At 36.1% G+C, this 22794-nt stretch overlaps 1 protein-coding gene across 3 annotated transcripts in view; it reads right to left on the reverse strand.

The window, feature by feature from the left end:
* Positions 1–22542, reverse strand: part of ITCH (itchy E3 ubiquitin protein ligase) — a 34188-nt gene extending 11646 nt beyond the window's left edge. The window contains exons 1-15 of one of the 3 annotated variants that reach the window (XM_009572647.1): positions 22457–22526; positions 19715–19853; positions 16439–16563; positions 15062–15199; positions 14980–14993; positions 12812–12843; positions 10588–10757; positions 9154–9388; positions 7753–7848; positions 6256–6430; positions 5222–5288; positions 3245–3329; positions 1717–1845; positions 969–1041; positions 58–129 (exon numbers count right to left, since the gene is read on the reverse strand). In XM_009572647.1, coding sequence (XP_009570942.1) covers positions 58–129; positions 969–1041; positions 1717–1845; positions 3245–3329; positions 5222–5288; positions 6256–6430; positions 7753–7848; positions 9154–9388; positions 10588–10757; positions 12812–12843; positions 14980–14993; positions 15062–15199; positions 16439–16563; positions 19715–19853; positions 22457–22526 — 1620 coding nt within the window. Of the gene's footprint in view, positions 1–57; positions 130–968; positions 1042–1716; positions 1846–3244; positions 3330–5221; positions 5289–6255; positions 6431–7752; positions 7849–9153; positions 9389–10587; positions 10758–12811; positions 12855–14979; positions 14994–15061; positions 15200–16438; positions 16564–19714; positions 19854–22456 lie in introns of all 3 variants that reach the window. The other 2 variants (XM_009572649.1, XM_009572648.1) reach the window with 2 other exon arrangements.
* Positions 22543–22794: the final 252 nt, after the last annotated feature.

The raw sequence follows: 22794 nt of genomic DNA on the forward strand, positions 1-22794 counted from the left end.
ATAAATTTAATCAACTCAACTTTTCATGCCCACTACTAACATGTTTTAATACAATACCTGTTGAAATGAGTCCTCGAATAATGTTTTTCTGCTCGCTGTAATCTTTATGTGTTGTGGCATTGCCAGTTGCTGAAATGAAATTTTTTAGAGGTGAAGTGTACAATGACTTAAAGTTTCTGAGTTTGGACTGTTACTTGTTGCATATATTGTTTTAGGAGGTACAGTTGAATTTTACTAATCCATATAGAAACATCTGAAAACATTAAGATCAAAACATATTCTAAGTCAGTAAGGCTTTCTACCCCACAATTTAATAAAAAATTAGGAAATTTAGTTTATTCTTCACATAATTCAAAGTGAAAAATTAGGCTAGTCTCTCTGCTATTTTTCAAAGCATAATTCATTGACTCTTGAAACCTGGAGCATTTAAACCTAAGACTTTTTCCTAAACACCAAGTTACTTAATCTTTTGATATACATAGAGTTTAGAGAACCAAGACTGACACACTGGAATTTGATATTATGTTAGAGCACGCCAACGTGCAACACAGTATATTCTTCAATGTTTAGACATGCATGTTCTGTGTCAAATGCCCTGCATTTTCTTCCAGAAGTATGTATTTGTGCAGAAAGTAGATCTTGTATCAATTATAAAAATATTGTGCCTCCATATATTCCCTTATTAACAGCAGAAAGAAAACACTATTCTGAAACCCAGAACTTAAAAAAAAAAAGTAGCTAAATCGATGTTTTCATTTATTCTAAAAAGTTTTAAAGCCATAGCTTACCTAACTTTAAAGCTTATATGAATTTATACAAGTCCTGTATTTAGTCCCTCCTAATTTAATTCACCTTTCACCTTAAAGTAGTTTGATTACCATTACTTGCAAGGCATTGAAGAGTTCATTTAAAGCATGGAAGCAAAAACCAAGAATGCAAACAAATACTCCCAAGAAATGAATCCATACCTGACACCAGAATCTGAAATAATGGACCTTTGCCTTGAAATCACGCACATAAGCTATCTGGGGTCCATTGTCTCTGGAACCAAAAGGACAAAAAAAAAAAAATCAATTTCAAAAGTGTTTTTTCAATTTAAGTAAAAGCCTGCAAATGTATTAGTTATATAGTTGTATGGTTTAGTTGGCTGTCTAGTTGGAAGATTCTTACTCACATTTTTTTATTTTGGGTTATAATTTTCTTGGTTTTAAACTTAAAAAAAAATCTTCCTTTGTAAATTGTGGAGTGCATACACAGTACTTTTTAAACAGTATTTTATTATCTGTATGATTATTAACTGTAAAAACGATTCTAACAATAAGTATGGGATCACATTCAGTTAATTTAACTTGGGAGTTAAATTCTGGTTTTAAGTCCATTCTGATTCCTAAAAATCAAAGAAAGAAAGAAAAAGTTGAATGTACTCTTAAAAAGACAGACTAGTAACTGGAAAGAAGGGATCTGGTCATCAACAGTACTGATGAAGCTCCTCTATTACCCTCAAATCTTATATACTACTTGGCCAGAAGGATTCTAAAGTGTTCAAAACACAGCCTTCTTCAGGGACAGTTATCAGTGGACAAAAACCCAGAAAATTAAGAAGCATTACTACCTGTAAAACTTTCTGCATAAAAAAAACGTACAAAGAGAAAAAAAAACTTTCAAAAATGCTAAACTTCATTTTTGAAAACTTAGTATAACGCTAAAAACACTTACAGAGCAGACTTGCCCGTGCGGGGATCTATATATGTAGTGGTTCTTCTATTGTGATCCACAAAATATGGAATACCATCCACAGTAAATCGCATTTCCCAGCCCTCTGGTAAGGGTTTCTCATTTAATTGACTATGGATACAAACAAATAGATAGTAACTGATCAACTTAATACATTAAGTCAATTGAACAATACCCGAGACAGTAAAAATTTTGGCAGATCTAGAAAAACTATGGATTGAGAAACTTCCCATTCAGTATTTATTCTGCCTTTTTTTCCTCTTAAATTTTCATGTCAGCTCTTAATTAGACCAAAATGACTGTTTAAATAAAGCTCATTAGCTCATTTGGTTGCACTACCTGGAAAAACGGCAAATAGAAACTTAGGGGAAAAATGTAAGCAAGGTTTATTGATGTTTCCTTAAACAACAGAATTTTATCTTCTATTAGGTTTTGACTCGAAAACTGACATAATTTTAATAAGTAGCTTTTGGTACCTCATGTATAACCACAGTAGCCAAAAATGTAAGAGTTTCAGAATGACAAAAATAAAAGAAAATGCAAATACTGATCTTGTGTAATTTTTCGACAGCTTCCAATCTCAATACATTTGGAAGACCTGAGTAGTACCACTTCAAAGTGCTCTCAGAGTGACTTCCCTCCGTAGAACTACATTGTCGGACCATGTTTCTAACTGTGAAGCCAGCACATTTGGTTATTGGGTTGTATTAAGAGTATAAGTGTTCACCACACAGTCAGCTGCTGCAGACGTGACTGGGATGGGAAAGTTGTCATCTCTGGCTACAGCTATTACCCCCCCCACATATACGAGGCTATTCCACTCTCCCTCTGCTTACTCCTTCTCTATAGAGGACAGATGAAGTTGCTTCACCAAATGGAAATTTTCAGCTCAAACAGGAGGAGTTGGGATTGAGCACCCTGCACCCCTCACCCTCAATTTCCTGCCTACATTCCCTACCTCAAAAAGTCAGAGTAACCAAAGCCCAAAATAAACAGTACTCCATTACTTTTAGTAGTGCCTCAAGTTCTCTTTCTGTCTCTCTCTTTTTTTTTTCTCTTCTTTTTCTTTTTTTAAAAGGTGTGAGGAGGGGTGCTGCAGCTTTTCAAGTTTGTCTTCTTCCTGTCTCCTAGCTATTGACTGTTAGGAAATAATCAAATTCTTATTCAGGATCCTCTGCACTATCCCATCACCGAACAAAAGAAACTCCTCCCTCCTCCAATGACACAGATGTTTAGACATGCGTGTCTTAACTTATAAAAAGAGTAGGAGCTGTTCTGGGTAATGAACTTACTGCTGTTGACCAAGACTTTCTTGGTAACTGTACTATTACTAAGTAATATTTTGACAGTTTGCATTTTGGCTAGTACCTTTTAATATTTTGATGGGCTGTCTGAAGTTTGTGTAGGACAGTCCATGTTTCAGCTGTGGGCAGCATTTCCTAGCTCTCAGTCTCACTACTTTGTTACATTTTCATTCCAGACTTACATGAAGTTGCAACTGATTTCTTACCCCTGACTCCTGGGATCTTCCCACTGAGTGATTCGTGTGTTGTGATTGACAAAATACACTCTGCCATTGCTGTCAGTTCTCTTTTCTGAAAAGATGCGAAAGGAAAAAAATTTCAGTACCTGCTTAATGTACTGCTGAGACTACATCAAATAAAATAAACAAATAAAATCAATCAAAAGACCCTGCCACAGGCTCTACCTTTGACTCAACATCTTTTCGCTTTCATTGACATTATTCCTTAATAGGCTATTTACAAACAGGAACCTGTCTTAATACTACTGACTGCTAATAGTCATACAAAACTGCACTATCACCTATCCTCAGTGAAAAGCTGCACTTAATGGTGTTCATAGGTAAATTCTTTATATCTCAATTCTTACCCTGAAAAGTTCAGCTATCTCTGCCTCCAGTGCTTATACCAACAATCCTGACCGCAAGAGAGATTCTGGGCATCATAACAACAATGTAAACATTTGAGTGAAGGAAGTAGCTCATCACAGGAGATTTACCTTCACTAGATCTATCGGCCTACTGTTTGCACTTCTTAGAAAGGTTTTTCATTATTTTTGCAAGTTAAAAATTTATGTGGATTAAAGTATTGACGAAGTTGCAATTTCCATCTTAAGACCCTTTAGTATGCTATTTATTTTTCAATTGTAGGAAAAAATTAATTGGAAGGAAGAAAAAATGTAAGCTGTTTTCTCCACAGGAAATTCCAGATGCTTTGATTATTGTGACATACCTTACAGCAATATAGACAGTAAACACAAAACAGGTAACAGACGTAAACGCAAGTTATCAAGAATTAGAAGGGCTTCATATTCAAATTATGAGCAGGGATTAAAAAATGATCAATGCGGTTTCCAAGAAAATACATTTATATTTTCTCTCAGACAGTTTAGTGTATGCCCATGATTGAACAAAGCTTATGATAAATGCCCCAGCTTGGTCTTCTGTAGCATTCTATAGTTCTTTATGCAATTTTTATTTAGTGTTGCAAGAGGAATACAGAATAGAGAATACAAATTATAAAAACAGGCCAAAATCTGACCACCACAGGTAAAAAGCTTCAGTTTACAAAAGAAGTCTGGAAGTAGACACTTGTCTATGAGAGTTACGCTGATAGTAGAATTCAACAGGATGTGGAAACTCAGTTTTGTTGTTTCCTGGGCAATGCCAGCATAAAGAACTTTCTTTGAAATGTTATATATGTAGTGCAACAAAGCACAGGTGTGGGGAACAACAACTTTATGGCATGAAATTGCATCAGTACCAGAACTAAAAATCCAAATAGTTACATTTGAAAAACAGATGAGCCAAAAACCCAGGTCTAACTCTGCCAAGTAATTACTTGCTTTAAAATTACACAATTCTGCAAACTTTGCCTGTGTATCGTGAACCTTGAATTCTTGTATCTGCTTGATAGTCACACCACAAATTAGTTTTACACTTACATTTTTGTATACCCCCCCCAATTATATTAATTGTAAATTGTCAACCCTGTAAAGTACAAAACCAAATTTATTCCAGGGAGAGGGGCAAGTCAAGAAGTAGTTAGTTGTCATTATAAAAAACATTTTCAGACCAACAAAACGCTCCAAGAATTGGCTTGGAGAGGGAATTTGGCAGTCTGATTTAGAGGGGATTTGGAGTCTGATTTGGCAGGAATGGGATGGTGGGTGGAATCCCGCTTAATGAAAGTGGTAAAAAAGGATGACAGTGTGAAAGAAGGTATTATGATAGTTACAGGGAATAAATCAGAATACTTTATAGTTTCTAATCTACTTTGAAACTGCACATCCTTGTCAGGACTCTGTTTTAAAACAGCACATTTGATTAGATTTAATTTTAAAAAATTTTTAATCCAGATTTTCATTTTAAAAAACTAGCCTAGAAGAGCTGACAAAATAATTTGGCAGAAGTATGCTTTAATGTTTAATTACATTGCATTACAAAACACTTTCAAGTCAGTCTTACCCCATCCATGTGGCAGAGGGCCAAGAGGATCAAATTCTTTGTTCTGTGTGGATGAAAAGTCCTGGTTCTGCAAGTCACACAAACAATTGGTGCATTAATGACTAGTCATTTGCCTTCCAGATGTTCTACCATAGCTATCATGAATTATTGAAGTAAATGCATTTTGTTAATGTTACATATAAGCAAAGATGCCAACAATTTATTTTTCTCCACAGAGAAGGCCTATTTTACAGACCTTGGCATGCTTAATTAACTAGAGTGCCAAGAAAATAAAGATTCTTTGTTTAGTGCCCCTGCCTACGCAGAAGGGAAATTAGTACAGTACCACCCAAAACAATCAGAAAGCAAACCACTTAATTCATGCATTCAGGACAGTTCTCCCTACCACCATTTATGAGGTCCATTTTTATTCTCTACACACACAGCAAATTTAGAACCTACACCATTCTTGATAAACTAGCAGCATGAGTTGGAGTTATCTAAAGTCTACTATTCATCAGAAGTAAACAATTGATTTAAAATTCTGGAAGGATTATTTTCAATTTCCCTGCTTTCATAACATTCATTGTGCATATTTCATTTTACAGAAGGAGAAATATATGTCCTGTGAGCTTGCTTACCTTCCAGGTCTTTGGCCAAGCCAATACAAGACACAATACAAATAAACCACCTTATTACTAAGCTGTAGTTTGTTTTGAACCAATGGCTTTTATTAATGAAAGATACACCACGTATATTCAGCTGACAAATAAAAAACATTACACTGCATGTGCTGCCTGCAGTCATTGCAAGGACATGAACTAAGGTTAGCAATTATTACTTCCTGTCATGCTACACACACAAAGATACTATATTATCATAAACAATAAACCATAACAAAGTCTGGTATCTTTATGGGGAAAAGTCACCCACAAGCATGCCCAAAACCCAAATACATATATACTTTCAATATGCAGAAGAGAGACTAATGGGTTGAAAATTTGAAAAAGATACCTCTCTTACTTAACCTTTATAGTCACCATTATATTCCTTACCCCATAGATAAATCTCTGATTAAATTGCTGCATAGCTCCTTGAAGCTGACTGCGCTGAAGCTGCCACTGCTCATAATTTCGGACAGACTCTAACGTTGGTCTCTGCCACGTTGTTGTTCTAGTGAAGTGGTCAACATAATAAATTCTCCCCATGTTGTCAACTCGTCGCTCCCAGCTTTTAAAAAAATTACAAGCAACAGTTCTCAATAGCAGACAACTTTAAGAGCTCAGAAGAACTCTTAGGCAAACAGGCAGTATGTTGGAAGTGGATATAAAGCATGGGCTCATCAGCAGGCATTTTTTTCTCCTTTTATCCTCCACTAAAACTATGTAAGAGCTAAAATTGTTTGAGGATAATCGCTTTTACTTTGTTGCATACTATACCAAGTCAGACTTATTCCATTCACTGTACTTTCAGGATTTTTTGAAATAGTTTTCAAGAGCTACACAAACCACTGTCAATACTATACTGTCATTACTGCATTTGTCCTGCCCAACCCATAAAACAATAGTCTGCTAGTTTCTCCTAAAAAGACAGCAAAACCCCTGACAGTTTGGGCTGTACAATGCAAGATTTCCTCACACCCTAATTAGGCAGAAAAGGAGGGTGTGGGCATTGGGTTTTGGTTTGGTTTTGGGTTGGGGTTTCTTTTAGTTATTTTCAGTTCATATGAAATCAGTACTATTTACAAAACTTCAGTGAAAACTACCATTCTGAATAAATTTAAGTAATACACTAGCCAATCCTCTCAGAGTTCAAAATAAACTGAGCATGACAGGTGGGTTCCCTTTATGAGACCGTCTGCCAGTTTTTGTTCTTTAATATCAAGTTCTCTTTACTATCCCACGTTTTTACTTTGTAATTCTGTACAGCGTGTGAATCACTTGAGTATGAATGAAGTGCAACAGAATAATTCTTACATTTTTCTTACAATTTTTAAGAAATAAGAAACATAGAACGAACATGAACACCGCTTCCATGTAGAGGCTAACGCCACTGGCTATTCTGATGCTAACAGCTGGAAAAGCCTAATAACCAAAGCTGTTTTATAAGAGCATAGTAAATTAGCAGCTGGGAACCCAGAGACAAGATCAAAGGATTGCAAACAGTAACCTCAAGATAAAGAGGTAATTAAGGGCACTCCTGCTCAAGCTGATAGTTACCTCAATGCCAAAATACTTTTCTGTAGTTTTGGTTCTCTTTTATAGTTGGGGATGTCTACTGTCTTTAACTTAAATCTGTTTCTCAGTAAATATGCACGTGCTTAATCTTTGACAGGAAATTCAGATTCTGTTATTTTTGACATTAAACTCTTTTCCATACTATGTACTATGCATTTTTGCAGAACTCCTTGTAGACAACCTGAAGCAATTGTTTGCACCAGGTTCACATTTCTCTTTACAAACATACATTCTCACTTTAGTAAACTGTCAGTGAATTAATTCCTGAAAAATCCAGACATATCCTAGACAATCATATGACTTATCCTGGCTCACCTTGGAGGAAGAGGCTCTGGCCGATCCCACGTTGTTCTTTTTTCAACATGATCTACATAGTATACTCGACCATGTTGATCTACTCTTTGCTCCCAACTGAAAATAAAACAATATTTTTATCTTCCTCCAGATCAAACTACTCCAACCATTCATCTACAGTACAAATATGAGAAATATTTGTTTTCATAAAATGCTTATTTCTAAATAAAATGCTCGAAACTAACACTTGGTTCACGAGATGCACCAAAATGCTGTACAATATACAGTGGTACAATGTTCATATTAACAGTAATTCTATACCAACTAGAATACAAAAAACGTTCTACATGATCACCTTCAGTTTCTGGGAAACTGAAGCTAAAATTCATGCCTACGCATATAATTTTAGCAAGCAATGAAGCAAAGTTTTGTATTCAATATCAAGTATATCAATAACTAGTTGAACAGAATCATCTGTAGAGCATAATCCCCTTTTAGAGTAACTTTAATTCAATTTAAATCCTCAAAATATGCAAATTTTGCACAGATCGTGTATATGCAGAGTTCATCATAAGGGCACTGGTCACATATTTTCTGCATATGAAGCATTTGGGATAGTGACTTAGGCCTGTATTTGCATCAAATGTAGCATCGCAGGGAACAAAGCATGCTAATTTGCCATTTCTGTTGAAATCAAAATGGTAAAGCAACAACCGATGTTTTCAAGAGCACTTTTACATTTCACAGTTATCCTGTAAGCGAGGTAATTCAGACCTCTCCTACCTTTTGGTTCAACTGCCTGCAAATTAAGGCAGATATTTCACCAATTACACCATTCACAATGGGAAGCTTTTGCTTTTCCTCACTCAAAGAGTCCAGAAACTTTTTTTTTTTTTAAAGTTTAGAATCTAAATGAGAGCTTTGAGGCAATAGGCCAACCATCTGGCAAGTGCCACATGTGCCTGAAACACAACAGTGTGCCCAGGCTACTCCCAGGAGTTGCAATATGAAGTCCAAAACTTCAGGACATATTGCAGATTATGTACTGCAATAGCAGCTTTTCTTCTATTTACCTATACCAATACTTTACTACCTGACTTCATTCTAATTTGAAGACAGCAAGCTGTCACACTATTTAAAACTTCTATGGTTCACTGACATGGGAACGTATGACAAGTATCAAAAATATCTGAAAGACTAATTCTTTTCTTGAATAAACCATGCTTGAAGGCCTACCAGACAAAACAGTTAAGAAAACCTCCAAATTAATATCGGGGGGTGGGAGTGGGTGGGGGGTGGATTTTTGTTATGCACCAAAAGGCAGATGTTACGTTTTGTTACACCTACTGTAAGTAAAATAAAGTAAAACCAGAAATGTCAGCACAAAAAAAAAAAAAAAAAAAAAAATCATTAAACTCGTACCCAGGTGGAAGAGGACCTTGACTGACTGTAGTAAGTGCCTGAGGTGGAGGATTTACTGGCTGGACTTGTCTTGATACTGGAGGTGTGGTGAGTGCAGCAGTTGCAGGAGCCGTTGTTGCAGCTGTTGCCCCCTCAGGGCTCTGTTCTGAAGATGTATTTGCAGTTGTACCTGCCAGTGATCCTGCACTGGCCCCATCACTTTCTGTGGATGTGGATGAAGGACCATTTACACTTGCTACGATGTCAGAGATATCAAATATGCGGGGAAAAAAAAGTCTTTAACTGATATTTATCATCAATCTATTTTAGAAGTTGTAAATTATAAAAGTAAACATGCAAGAACTGGTATTTCAAAGTGCACACATTTTACAGCTTACACAAAAACTAAAAAGCAATTTTGTCTCACTTTGTAAAGATGCTTTAATCCAAGAATTGCCATTAATGGCACAACAATCTATTTCTGATAGAATAAATCATATTTACCAAAGCAAGTTGTCTGCATGCTGTAAACACTAAATGATTATAAACAAAAAACTACTTTCTTGCATTGATGAGTTAATTAGTTTCCATTTACTATTCGGAATAATAATTTATGAGATAGTAAGCATAAAATTTTCAAGAAGAGATTTGACATTGCATGGAAAGAAATTACCAGAATGGGAGGGGAATACATACATTCTTTAAACGTTTTCAGTTTCTTCCGAACGCCATTTGGTGGGTGGGATTAAAAGTTGTATACAAGTCAGGCCGTATTTCTGAACTACCCTGGATTAATCTTTTAAAGTAAGTACTGTATTGCAGCTTCCCATCCAGACTCAGCATTTATCAATTGTAATAATGAGACTACTGAAACAGATTGCAGTGTATGGGGGTAAAGGAGTCACCCTAAAAATATCAACTAACTTTTCAGGGCTACTTGTCTTAAAGTTTTATAGTTTTTAAATTATCAGCAAAAAACTATTTTTAAAAAATCTATCCATTTCAGTCCAAAAGAGTAATGAATGTTTTAAGTGCTGCTATTTCACAGAATTTAACTAGAATTGCAGAAACAAATAACTACTATTTAAAAACCCAATATTATCAACTTGAGACAGTTCAGTGAGTGCTTCAGCAGATTTCATCTCAAGCCTCAAACTCAGTGGATGTCTTAGTGCAGTAGTAGCATTCACTTGTGTTTTTTTGGTCCCAGCTCCACTATATGTAGCAGTGTCACTGCAATCATTACTTAGCAGACGTGGAAGCAAGAAATTTCTAATAATAGGAACAATGATTAAACAACATGTATTGAATGCAAGCTGAAAAATAGTCCTTCGGAAGTTACCTGCCAAAGAATTTATTGTGAAAAAATGTAGTTAAAAATCAGCATCAGAAACAGCTGTGTTCATTCAAAGACTGTGCAGCTTTGAAATGAATGCCTGGCCCTAGAATACATACCAGCTACTGAAGTGGGTCTGCGGGGAGTAGGTGGAGGTGGTCTAGAAGGCCTGGGAGGTCTAGAAGGTTTGCAGTTTCCATTTGTGAGTAATGGAGAATCACTGCCATTAACAGTCTTGTTTTCATTGGGAGCAGCATCTTCACAGCTTTCAAGGCCATTTGAGTTAGTTCTTTTGCAGGAAAAGACAGAAAGGAGAACTGTTCTAATAGTGTATGGATGATATTAAACTTTATGGAAGACACTAGAATGTAACAGTTATGCCTAGGTGAGATTCTTACATTCGTAATAATTATAAAAACCTACACATCTGTATAAACATACTAAATTTATCTCCTGAGGTATATGAAACCTCAACTGATGAAAAGGTTGTGAAATAGATGTATATAACATCTGCCACTGAAATCTCCTCTGGATTTTGCTGCTCAGTTATTTCCGCCCATGAATTCCACTTGTCTCTAATGAGATGGGAAGCTGACTAAGACTGGAGAATAGCCTGTGTGCATTTGCTCCACAGGGCTAGCATATGCTCAGAACACACAGAATGCTTCAAATTTTTAGAGAACTTAATTACGCATACACCAATTTCCCCCCTAAAATCAATTCTGGAAAGGGCTGGAGAATTTAGGGCTAAGCATTAAAGTTTTGACCAACACCTATGAATATAAGCTTCTCAACTTTACAAGGATTAAGAAACTAAATACCCATACCCACCCATTCTGTACTGTTCAGTTATACCTAACAGTGTATTATTCTGATATATTTGTAGCTCCTTAAGCAGAGTTACAGGTATCTACATTTTTATTTCTCAAGCATTTTATTTTCAGAATATGTTGAGCAAAATAAAAAGACTGTCAACTAAAATTGTAGTGGATTGACAGGTCAAGTACATAGGCCATCAGTAATAAAACCATAGGTTATGGTTTCAGCCCACTACCTCTAACATTGCATTCCTTTAAATGTATACAAAATAAAAACCAGTAGGTAAGCCTAAGTAAGTCACAAGTCATAGAGGATCAAGTAGAATCATGTACATTTGACCTCAGTATCATTGTTAAACACACTTTTGCTCTATGCCAGGTGTGGTGCACATAATTCATATCATACCACACCAACCCCAAAGTAAATGACTATGAAAGCGTGTACAAATCATTAGTGATCTGAAGGTTGTAAGAACTATAGCTTAGGTTTTCCTCAGTCCCAGAAAGCATACTTCTGTTGTTTGAACATTAAAGTCAAAAGTGTAATCTTTTATCTTTAGTGTATTTGAGTAGTTGGCTTAAGATATAAAAATGCATATCAAAACATTATTATACATGTAACAATAACCACTGCTAGACATATTCCAGATCGTTTACATGATCCTCAAAATGGACCTTCAATGAACACCAAAAACCCCACTGGTTGGTCTAAAACCAAATCAAGCTATTATTACTATTATTATTATACTATTACACACTCAGGCATTCTGAATACCCAAGCATGGAAACATTCTTCTGAGCATGAACAGGAAACAGAACAAAAATAAACTTTCATGGGAAGACTTTAGACAACATAGCTAAGAGAGTTATGATCTATTGAAAACAACAGTGAAATTTAACTTATTAGCTACTCTAGATGTCATCCAAGAGTGTTGTGCATTGTACAGATCTTTAAAATACTTGTAGGACTAGGAACTAATTAAAGTGGCACGGTGCTCATTGCAGGTTAATCCACCATCAAATACGGTCACACTTTTATCCTACCAAGCAGCAAGGTACATAATCCGATATCGACCTTAAAACACTGCAACTGCTAGAGAGCTTTTGGTATCTTCTTAACAAAGCTAAATACATTTCTAATACCTCCACGCTATAAAGCAAAGCAGTGTAAAAATAACCAGCACCATTTACCCACCAGTGGGATTTTTTTTTTTTTTTTTTTAAATATTTTACTTTGGTTAATCATTGGGAGAAAGATGAGGAACATGAAGGGAAAAAACCAAAAGATCCATCAGGTAGGGAAGCAAGCTGAAGCTAGAAAATGGGGCTCATATGGAAAACAATTTAATATGTGAATGTACAATGGTACAGTATTTTTGTTTAGGACATGCTCAGATCTTAACAGATACTGTTGCAGGGCATACTCAGAAATTTTTCAATTGTCTTCTTTATAAAACATACAATTCCTCTTTCAAAACTGTGAACACTAAAAGGCAGTATAAAAAAAACAGGAAAAAAGTCTTACCGTGTATCATTCCTTACTTTGGAGCTATCGTTCTGCGTAGGACCTTAAATACCAGAAAGAAAAAGACAATAAAAGTATAAGCAACATTCTGAATAATTTCCAAGAAAAGAAGTAGTCTTTAATGCTCACATTTCTTTCAAATGTGGAAGTGATACACTATGTGCTGCTTATCTACTGTCTTATTTCAAAACTGTATATATTTTCCATGTCTCTCTCTATATGTGTGTGTGTATACCTTTTTTTTAAACCGCTGCCACTGTGAGTAATATTTTCACCTTATGGAAGATGTAACAGGATATCCTTTGACTGTATGAATATTCCTAAACACACACAGTTCAATAACATGGTCTCCTATCTTTGTAGCAGTATCAAGCAGTGTTCCCCACTCTTCAAATGGAGCTGGCTTTTCATATTCTCTCCCTTTTCAACGATGACAGGCAGAGCAGGAAGGGCAACAACTTCTCTAAAATCTTCTCTCTGGTTGGCTAGCAAGCAACCGCAAGGACTTTGTTTTCTGGGGCTCTCTAGCCTGGACCCTTCCCTTTCTCTGTAAATTATTTAGCATAAAGGCATTCAAGCAGGTACGAAACATGGCTGCACTCCAAACAGAATTATAGCAGCTCAGCCTAGATTTGCAAATGTTTTGCAACTGCTTATTCAGCCAGCTTGGAAATAATTTGCCTTTTGTGCCAGCATTTGCAATACTTGAATATGCAGCACAGAACTGCTCATTCACATAGACCGCACAAATACTTTATTTCCATAGAATTAAACAAATGTCATTACAAAGAAATCAGTTATCAATTCTCATGGGAATTATGTACAGATCTAAGCCAAAGACAAGGATGTAGTCCTGTAAAGGCTTATGATAACGTGCTTGTTAGTGGGCTATGCATGGAAGTGATTTTAATGCCAGAAACAGAAATTTTAACTTAAAAAGCTACTCAATAAACAATGTATTTGCCTGTAAGTACTTTTAGCCTGTACAATAAGAATGTCTTAGACTACTTTAACTCTTTCCTCATGTGCTCCAGTCCCCTGATTATCTGGGAACCCTCTGCTGAACGTCTGGCTTGGTATGTCAACGTCTGTCTTTACTGTCAAGACCAAATCTTTATATAGTACTCAATTCCACTACCTGCTTGCCTTTTTCTACTTGCTAGCACCTTTTTCTCAGCAGGTGAATTTCAGGAAACGGAAGAAAGCACAGATGAAAAACAAGTATTGCATAAGAGGAAAATTTGTTACTTTCACTAGGTATTTCTATCAACACACCTCAGTCCTGCTCTACAAGCCCCACACAATCCCAGCATGTGGCTCTTATTTACAAAAAACATCCCACACCATCAGATCATGTGATTGATCCTTTTAACAAGCTGCAAAGAAAGATGGACTAAAGCTTTAAGAAATAAATGGTTACAACGCTAGTGTGTTAATTCAATTTTCCTATGATACTTAGATGGAATCTCAAAGCAACTTCCTCTAGTCCTTTAAAAAAAAACCCCAGAAGCCTAAAATTTGCCAATTAACTGCCTAGCTAGTTGCTACAGGAGACAGTCTCTCTAATGCTGCCTTCTGGAGAAACATCATCTTATCTAGTTCTATTTTGCAATGTACAATACCCTCAAAAATGCTCCATTGTCTGTCCTGCACCAATGGAATTAAAACCCCTTACTTTTTATTTTAGTATAATTACACATTTTACATGTATTCAAGATTTTCAGTTAAAAATCATACTAGTTATCTGAAACTGGAGACACCAACTAAATAGAATAGCAGATCCCTCTCTGCAGTACTCCACACAGCAAAATCTATGAAAACATTTATTTAAATGAGATATTTTAAGAAAAACTAATATAAACCCATGTCTCCTAGTGAGCAGAATACTTATTATTATTATTATTATGAGATCAAACTTATTCTATATTCTTTTCTGTTTATGATGTTATTAAACATTCAGGGAAGCTAGAGGCTTTCATTAAAGTTTGGGATTGCTAGATGTAAGTTAGCAAAGTCCAGAAAATAAAGATGCTGATCTTATTTTCATTACAGTAAGGCTGAAAATCTTCACTGTGGACTATGACCCCACCTCAAATAAAAATGCCTAAGAGTTCTGGTCTCTACAAACAGGAAGTTATAGAAACCACTGTTACTATGTTCATTAAAACATTGTGTTTTAAATCTTCCAGAAAAAAAAGCTTTGTTTACCAGATATATGTAGAGGGCACATTTGAATTGAAAGTTACTTACTTCTTGTACTTGAGGCATCACCATTGGTTAGGAGCTCAGGATCTACCTGCATCCCATCTAGACAGACAGACAAATCTCCTACCACTTCTGCTGGTTCTCTGTCACCAACAAGATGCAATGTCACCACTACCTGCTCAACTGAAAAAGTACAGAAAAGAATGGGAGTTTATCTTACTACATGACAAAAAAGTGCATTTTATTCAAGAAGCCAATCATACACCACAGTGATCAAGAGGAAAAAAAAAACCAAAACAAAACCCAGAACTACAGCTCTGTCTCTCTCTGATTTTCTGTTTTGTGTGCTAAAACTAATCATTTCCAGATGTCAGTAAAAAGCTATTATTTCTACAAAACGGGGAAAACTGGAGCATAAGCTTATTGCTGCCTAAAGACAGGATTATCATTACAGCAGAGTGAGTCTCACTTCTCTGCCCACACTTCTAAAGCATTTAATACACCTGTCCCCAAAAACCTATAGTTAGGAAATGTAATTCACCTTATTCTTCATACAGAGCAGATATCAATTCTATCTTCTGATTAAAATATTTCACATTTATCTAATGACATCAAGATTCACATTTAGAATGTGAAGATTTTGCATCATATCCCCAGACCAAAGGTATTTTCAGGGTAAATAACTTTTTCAGTGAAACAGAACTGTAAATAAACATTCTTGATTAAATGATTTGAAACAAAATCCAGTGCATTACAGCAGGGTTTCAGGTGTCATACAGAACAATGTAGTTACCCAAGGTAATTCTCACCCAGATTCAGCAAGGAGAACAGGTTATTACACTGCTGTCAACATGCTGCATTTACAATGCCCACATCTGAAAGTCCGGAAGCAAACACTTCTTTAAAGAACAGAGCATAAGTATGACAGCACGAAGCTATATGCTGTAGCAACATAAATTCTGTAATGAGTGTGTAGAATTCTGTATTTCTCTTTCAAGCTTCATAGGATGCACATACTGCCTAAAGACTAGCTAGTTCTAAGATGCATGAAGTAATACAACATATCCCTATAACACTATTTAGAATAAAAGTAACTTCACACATTTCCTGATCTAGCATCAGGAACATATCAGAGTTTTCATTTTTAAGCTATATAAAAGGAAACACTCTTTTCTTTAATTAGGCCTTCACTCTTGCACATACTAGCAAAGTGAAAAATACCATGTTTTCAATGACACCATAGCAGACTATGTATTACAAAGAAAGATTACACTGAAAAAGTAGGAGGAAGCTCATAAATGCAATCTGTAGCAACAAAAGGAATTCTTAAGGGCCATCTACAGAGTTGCACACAGCACTCATTAACAGACAATTCCTGACAAATTCTGCAGCATTCCAAGGTATTGTTAATCTCAAACTTACGTTTCATACTGTTTGATTTCAAAGTCTCATGAATATCCAGAGCAGCACTTCCCAGAAGGACATCAGATTTTAAAGTTTGATGGCTCCAGACTCGAAAGTTTAATTTACTTGCAGGAGTGACAATACTGAAAAGAAAAAGTTGAGCAGTGTGTAAGGGGATTTGTTGGCAGGGGAAGTGGGTGAACAGAGCAATCTACTTCAACTGTCACTTAAAATTATTTAAAAACAAAGAAATAATGGTGGTAACATCATACCATTTCTAATTATCACATTCTAGTATGCAGTGACGTTTATATGTCATGTAAAAGACTGTTGCAAGACTGTACATAGACTGAGTACATTTTTTATTATTACTATTTTAAGGGAAATATCTATTGAAAAACTACCAGCTCACAATTAGCATCTGAGTGTAACTAGGATTAGAAAAAAAGACTGATTCTTGCAGATTCACGTTTCCCGAGTGTTCAGCATTTGCGCACCTTGATGTGAGAATTTGTCACACAGAGAGGGAAGACAGCAAATTTGCTTTCTGAAGAGGTTATCAGAAAATTTTAGGACATCCCATAAAAAGGGAAATACTCGGAAATACCAAAAATTATTTCAACTATTTTTAGAAGAGGACTGTTCCCCTAATAAGCTGGCACACACTTACATCATATCATGACAAAGAAGCATGAATATATATAAAATTATTTAACATTTTACTAGTATACTTCTGGCTTCACAATGCTTTTACTGAGAACAGAAGAACACACTACATCTTCCATGGCTTAACAATTCAAAAACTTCCCTCACCATTTCCAGGAGTAGGATGTATTATTTCTACAGTGTGCTAATTTGACTATGTCCTTGGAGAACTGGTTCCAGGTTTACTACCAGAACAGTCCCTTATGCACCCAACTATCACAACAGTTTCTCTTTATTCCAAATCAAGTAATTCAAAGAAGAATTCAACCATTTATTCCTACCGCCCTTTTACTTCCATGAGGCTTTTCTTAAATTTTTACTTGTTTTAGTGACACAAAAATCTGAACTTCACTCAAAGCATGGTGCCTTCCAGAGAGCAGGCACAGTACAAACAGTGGCAATGTAAGCCTCTACAAAGCCTAAACAAGAGCCAAAGTTCTCTCTGAAAAATCTTGTGGACTGGTAAGGTCATAAAACCACAATACAGTAGCCTCTGCCAAACACACAGACAGTTTGAATTTGTCAACCTGTGGCAGAGGAGGTGTATCTCGGCTCCTAGAAAAGCCATCAGCAGAGTCACTCCCTAAACCTGAAAGCTCTTATCAAGGATTACCTATGCGGTAAGACCCTTCCCTCCCAGATCTACGCCAGCAGTTATGTACTCGGAGAGCCCCTTACTGGAGAAGAAACATATGCAAACAGAAATATTTTCTGCCACAGCAGTTACTTAGTCTTCCTCCCCCTAGCTCCAAAACAAGCTGAATCAAACGATGCTCATTTCAAAACTGCTAAATCTCACCAAACATTTTGCAGCGAGATGATGACAGCTGCGATAGTGTATGTGATCAGGTAAATCTTGGAGAATAAAGGAACTCTCCCAACGATAAGAAAAACCTGAAAGCCTAGATTTTTCTTTTTCCTTCTTAAAAGTATTCTGACAACAGCAGAAAGATGAGCATCACAAAACAGCAGATACTACCATTAAGAATGGACTCAAAACTTTTTTTTTCTATAAAGTTGCTCTTAGAGGTAAAATATTCACCTGCTCCTCATGCTCCCTTGAGTTTTGAGAAGCCTTACAACAGAAACAAGTTTATGTCAGTATCAGTTGCTGACATTGTATGAAGATATTTCCGGGTTTTTTTAAAAAATCCCTAACAGCAACTTCAAAGCAATTTTTAATACTGATATTCTTTTTCTGTAAGGAACATTCTAACATTTATATATTTTAAAATTATTTTAACCGGGAGAAACAGGTATTACAAATGACTTTATTTTCTCAGTGGATAATTTCACTTGTATATGGTTGATAAGTCCAGACTTTCACAGTCAGACAATCCCTTCAGAATACGCAGCTCCACCTAACAGACTGCCTCCTAGAAGAGGAACCCGTGGTCCGTATCCATTTACAGGAGCCATTACACTTTTCCTTTTTATTCTGAATCTGAATGTAAGCAGCTGTGTCAAAATATTTCCTAAAAAACAATTAACTTACTCCATTAAGTTCCATGTCGCATTAGTGTAATCTTCAATGGAGTTGATATGCATTGGGTGTCTCTGTTTGGCACTTACTGAACAAGAGCAAAAATTGCCCATGTATTATTATGTGGACTTGCACAGTGCAAGCCACAAACATTTCAATTTAAAAAAAAAAGAAAGAAAAAAAGGCAGGCTTTAAAAGCTGAAAGAAAATTCTGCTCTTGCACACTGATATGCATGTAAAGCATACGATATTCTTTTTCTTAAAATACTTCTTTGCAGTGGAAAGTAAGGTAAATAGTAACTAAAACGTCATAATAATCTGAATTACAAGAAAAGAACAGGCACAAAAAGGGTTTTCATCAGGCAGGAATGTTCAAGGCGCCTCAAGAATAATAATCTAGAATTTAAGCATAAGCAAATGTGCAAGCACAAAAATGACCTTTATGCCAGTGTTCCATGTGACACATTCTTAAGAGAAAAACTACGTTTTATAGAAGCTGCACATCATTTTTCTTCTGTACTTCATACTTCCTATCATCTCACAACACAAATACTGGGTCAAGCAAACATCAACAGCTGCGTTCATTCTGAATCTAATGTTAGTTTTGTAATCTGAAGGCACAAATTAATCAGGAATTTTGTAGTTGTGATTGAATTCAGACGTGCACAAGACAGAGCTAACTACCTGCGCTATGGCATGGTACACAACAAAGTGGTACACAAAGAACAGCTACGCTTTTCAGCCACGGTATTTCTGAAACACCATAACCTTAAACGTGACAACAAAAACGTGCATGGGACTGTCAGTTTTAATATCAAATTACCTTACTTTCCTTACTACTCACAGAATTAAAGCTCCTTTGATATACCACATACATTAATACAGAATACATTCCTTCATAAGCACTGGGTCCTTTCCATAGGACATAATGCAATAGTTTGTAAATATATATTCCAGACTGTAGTATATTTGTTCCAAAAATTACACAAATATCTTCATATCATGCAACATTGAATGCCTTGCTTAAAATAGAAACGCAACCCTTAAGTCCACTGTCAATTGCATTAATTTAGCTCAAATAAACTGGAAAACAAAACCAAACATACACTGTAAGATGCTGTTTCCACTTCGGACTATTTGTATTGTTGCATTTTTCTGTCTTCTTTGACTGTCCATCTACTGAGACTTCCACATAAGGGCTAGGTCCAAACCATTTATTTTTTTCTTTTAGTTTTGCTGAAATAACTGTCAAGAAAGAGAAAAGTAATAATTTACTCAATAAGATTGCAATTGGAAATAATATTTTTCAGTTGTGTGCTTCAGTATTCAAGTATCAGGTCATTGATGCCTGACAATAATGCTCAAGAAAAAAAACCCAAAACATTAGATGGACAAAAATGCTCTTGCATTCCAGATCATTTTATACAATGCTATAGCTCACACAAATCCTAAAACATGCAACAGTACTTCTATAACATCAGACACTATAATTAATAATAATCAGTATAAGATGCACAAAAGCGCTTAGGTGTTGAAAGTAGAAAATATCCTCTCCAACCTCCTCCTATCACCAGCCAAGAGAATTCCTGAGTTTATTACCCTTGCTTGTTAAAAAGCTCAAAACATGATCTGTCTCTCTCATGAAGAAATCATGGAAAACTGCCACCACCTCTGGTGAAAAGAACATCATTAAGAAAAAGAATTTTGCATTAAGTTTTCTATATCAAAGCAAACTTACAGAAAAGTTAACTAAAGGCAAACTCTGAGTTCCAATAACTACCTACTGTTCTAGAAACAACAAAATCTGGACAGGACTTGCAGCTCTAGAGCTTTAATTTGGTGTGTGTTCCGGTTTTTTGTTTGTTCAGTTTTGGGTTTTTTTTTTTTTTCTTTTTTTTCTTTTTTTAAACATTCAACATCATTGACTGCAACGCTCCTGTCGTTCCCAACACCGCAGCTATGTTGCCTCCATTTAGCCAAAGCAGCATGTGTGTGCACGAGCCTACCCCCAACATTTGACTCTTAGATTAGCAGTGTTCTTGGACTCCTTGGTAACACTAAACCCACAAAACAGTACTTAAGACAAAGGTATTATAATTTCCAATTGATCAATGAATTCCACTCTGTTCTAACAAATAACAGCTCAGTCTCCTGTGTTTTCGTCACCCACCTCAGCTGCACTACATCCTTAAAAAAAGATGACTAATTCAAGCCCATATGGCTAATCTACCTAGATTCCCTTTATAGTCTATGCTCCTTCAGAGATTTAGAGAAGTAGCTTAGTATAAACTGCTCTGAACGGCTCCCAAGGGAAACTCTTTCTCTCTATATTACAGACATCTTACAGAAATTAACTTCAGTTAGCTAACACTAATTTTCACAAATAGTTCCCCTTCCCTTCCCCCTCATGTCTCCAGTACTTCTATACTACAGCATCTCATGCCTCAACATCACTAGCTATCTCAAAGGCATCAAGACCTACTTTGAGGCAGCACAAATCAGCAGTCCTGTACCTACTTTCAAGGTTCTTACTTAGCCAGACAACCAGAAAGTTCATTTAGAACTAACGAAGACAGCAGAATGGGGAGGTGAGGGTAAGGCAGGTGGGGGGTGCTGTTCACAGAAATGTCTACAAAAAGGTAACGCGTGCTTGCACGGGGAATAGTTAACTTGCAGACTGCAGCTGAACTTCTACAGAAATTAAGAACTGTTCAAACATCTTAATAGTCTCAACTCTAAACACTGAGACATTTCTTCAACTTCACTTTCTTTATGTGAGTCACAGGCCTTCAATGGAGCAAGCCTCAGACAGCAATTACCACTTCAATCCTTGGCTCTGCTCTCCATAGCTATGTGGAGGATGTACCTCCTTCCAAACCTCTCCAATTTTTCTCTCTAATATCAACTTGTAGGGACAAGATCTGTCTTAAAGTCTCATGGCCTACTGAGAAAAAACAAGCTTGTGACCTCAGTGTGACAGCTGGAGCCAGTACAACTTATTCAGCTCCAGACTCCTTTCTAGTCTAAAGCTTTCCCATCTACTTTTGACAATTCTTTTCATCCCCACTATACCAACTTTGTGAAACTTCTGCATATACCCACAGATCTTCCATTCTGAGGGTGCAAAATTTACCCTTGATGCTTCTAAACATAGACCTGCATACATCTACAGATCTCCCATTCCCAGGCTTCAGCTTTTATGCTTCCAGTAAAATCTGTCAGAGAGCAAAAGTGAGGAAAACTGGGTAATTAAGTTTCAACAGCTGCTCTGTTGGTAGGGCACTACAAAAAGCAAAGTATGTCATGTAAATCCATTCCTATGCAATCTACAGGTGCTCAATTACAGTAATACTCTCACCAACACTTCTATTAAAGTTCCCTTACAATGGTGGCCATAAAAACATATAATAAGGAGAAGCAGTAAGTAAAATTTAATGAACAGCAGTTCAGATTCACTTAGCTTGAGATGTAAAAAGATTGTTAGGAGAAAGTGATAGATTTGGTATTATGTCAAGTGTTAGTAACTGAAAGCAGTATCGTATTACATTTCAAAGAGGACTGTTCTGTACAATTTACTCAACAGCATTCAAAAAGTGTTTTGTTTTGTTTTTTTTTACACAAAAATGTATCATTTCAAAATGCATTTTAGATAAAATTGTGAATAAAATAGCTATATTTCTGCCAAGTAATGATGGCATAACACCATCAACTTTATCGTGTGCCCGCTCCTGGGTTTTGTACAACTCTAAACTTCCTGAAATGCAACATAGTAGTAACTTCCGTTTAATTGCGAGAACAGCACTTCTACATTTCTAACCAGAAAAGATACATCCTTTCAAAAGGCTTACCAGTGATTTGAAGCTGTGATTTCATGGAAAACCCACTGGATGGTCCTGACCTGGACCCACTGCCAGCCATAATATGGGCTGGATCTTGAATCTGGATGAAGAAACAATGTAAACATTTAAATCCTCAGAAACTCAAAAATTAAATCATCTGTTTTTTGACAAGTAGATTCATTATACTGCAAACAAAACTACCATACTTGTTTTCCTTCTAGTTCCTTTCCATCTCCCCAAAGTACAGAAAATAGCTTACAAAGGGCTTAGTCTCTACTATTACATGATCTGTAAATATTCATGTCCCAGGCAAAAGAGGACATTTGATTTTGTCCCTTCAATTTTGC

Source organism: Fulmarus glacialis, unplaced genomic scaffold, assembly GCF_000690835.1.
Source record: "Fulmarus glacialis isolate BGI_N327 unplaced genomic scaffold, ASM69083v1 scaffold29802, whole genome shotgun sequence".
NCBI classification, from domain to species: Eukaryota; Metazoa; Chordata; class Aves; order Procellariiformes; family Procellariidae; genus Fulmarus; species Fulmarus glacialis.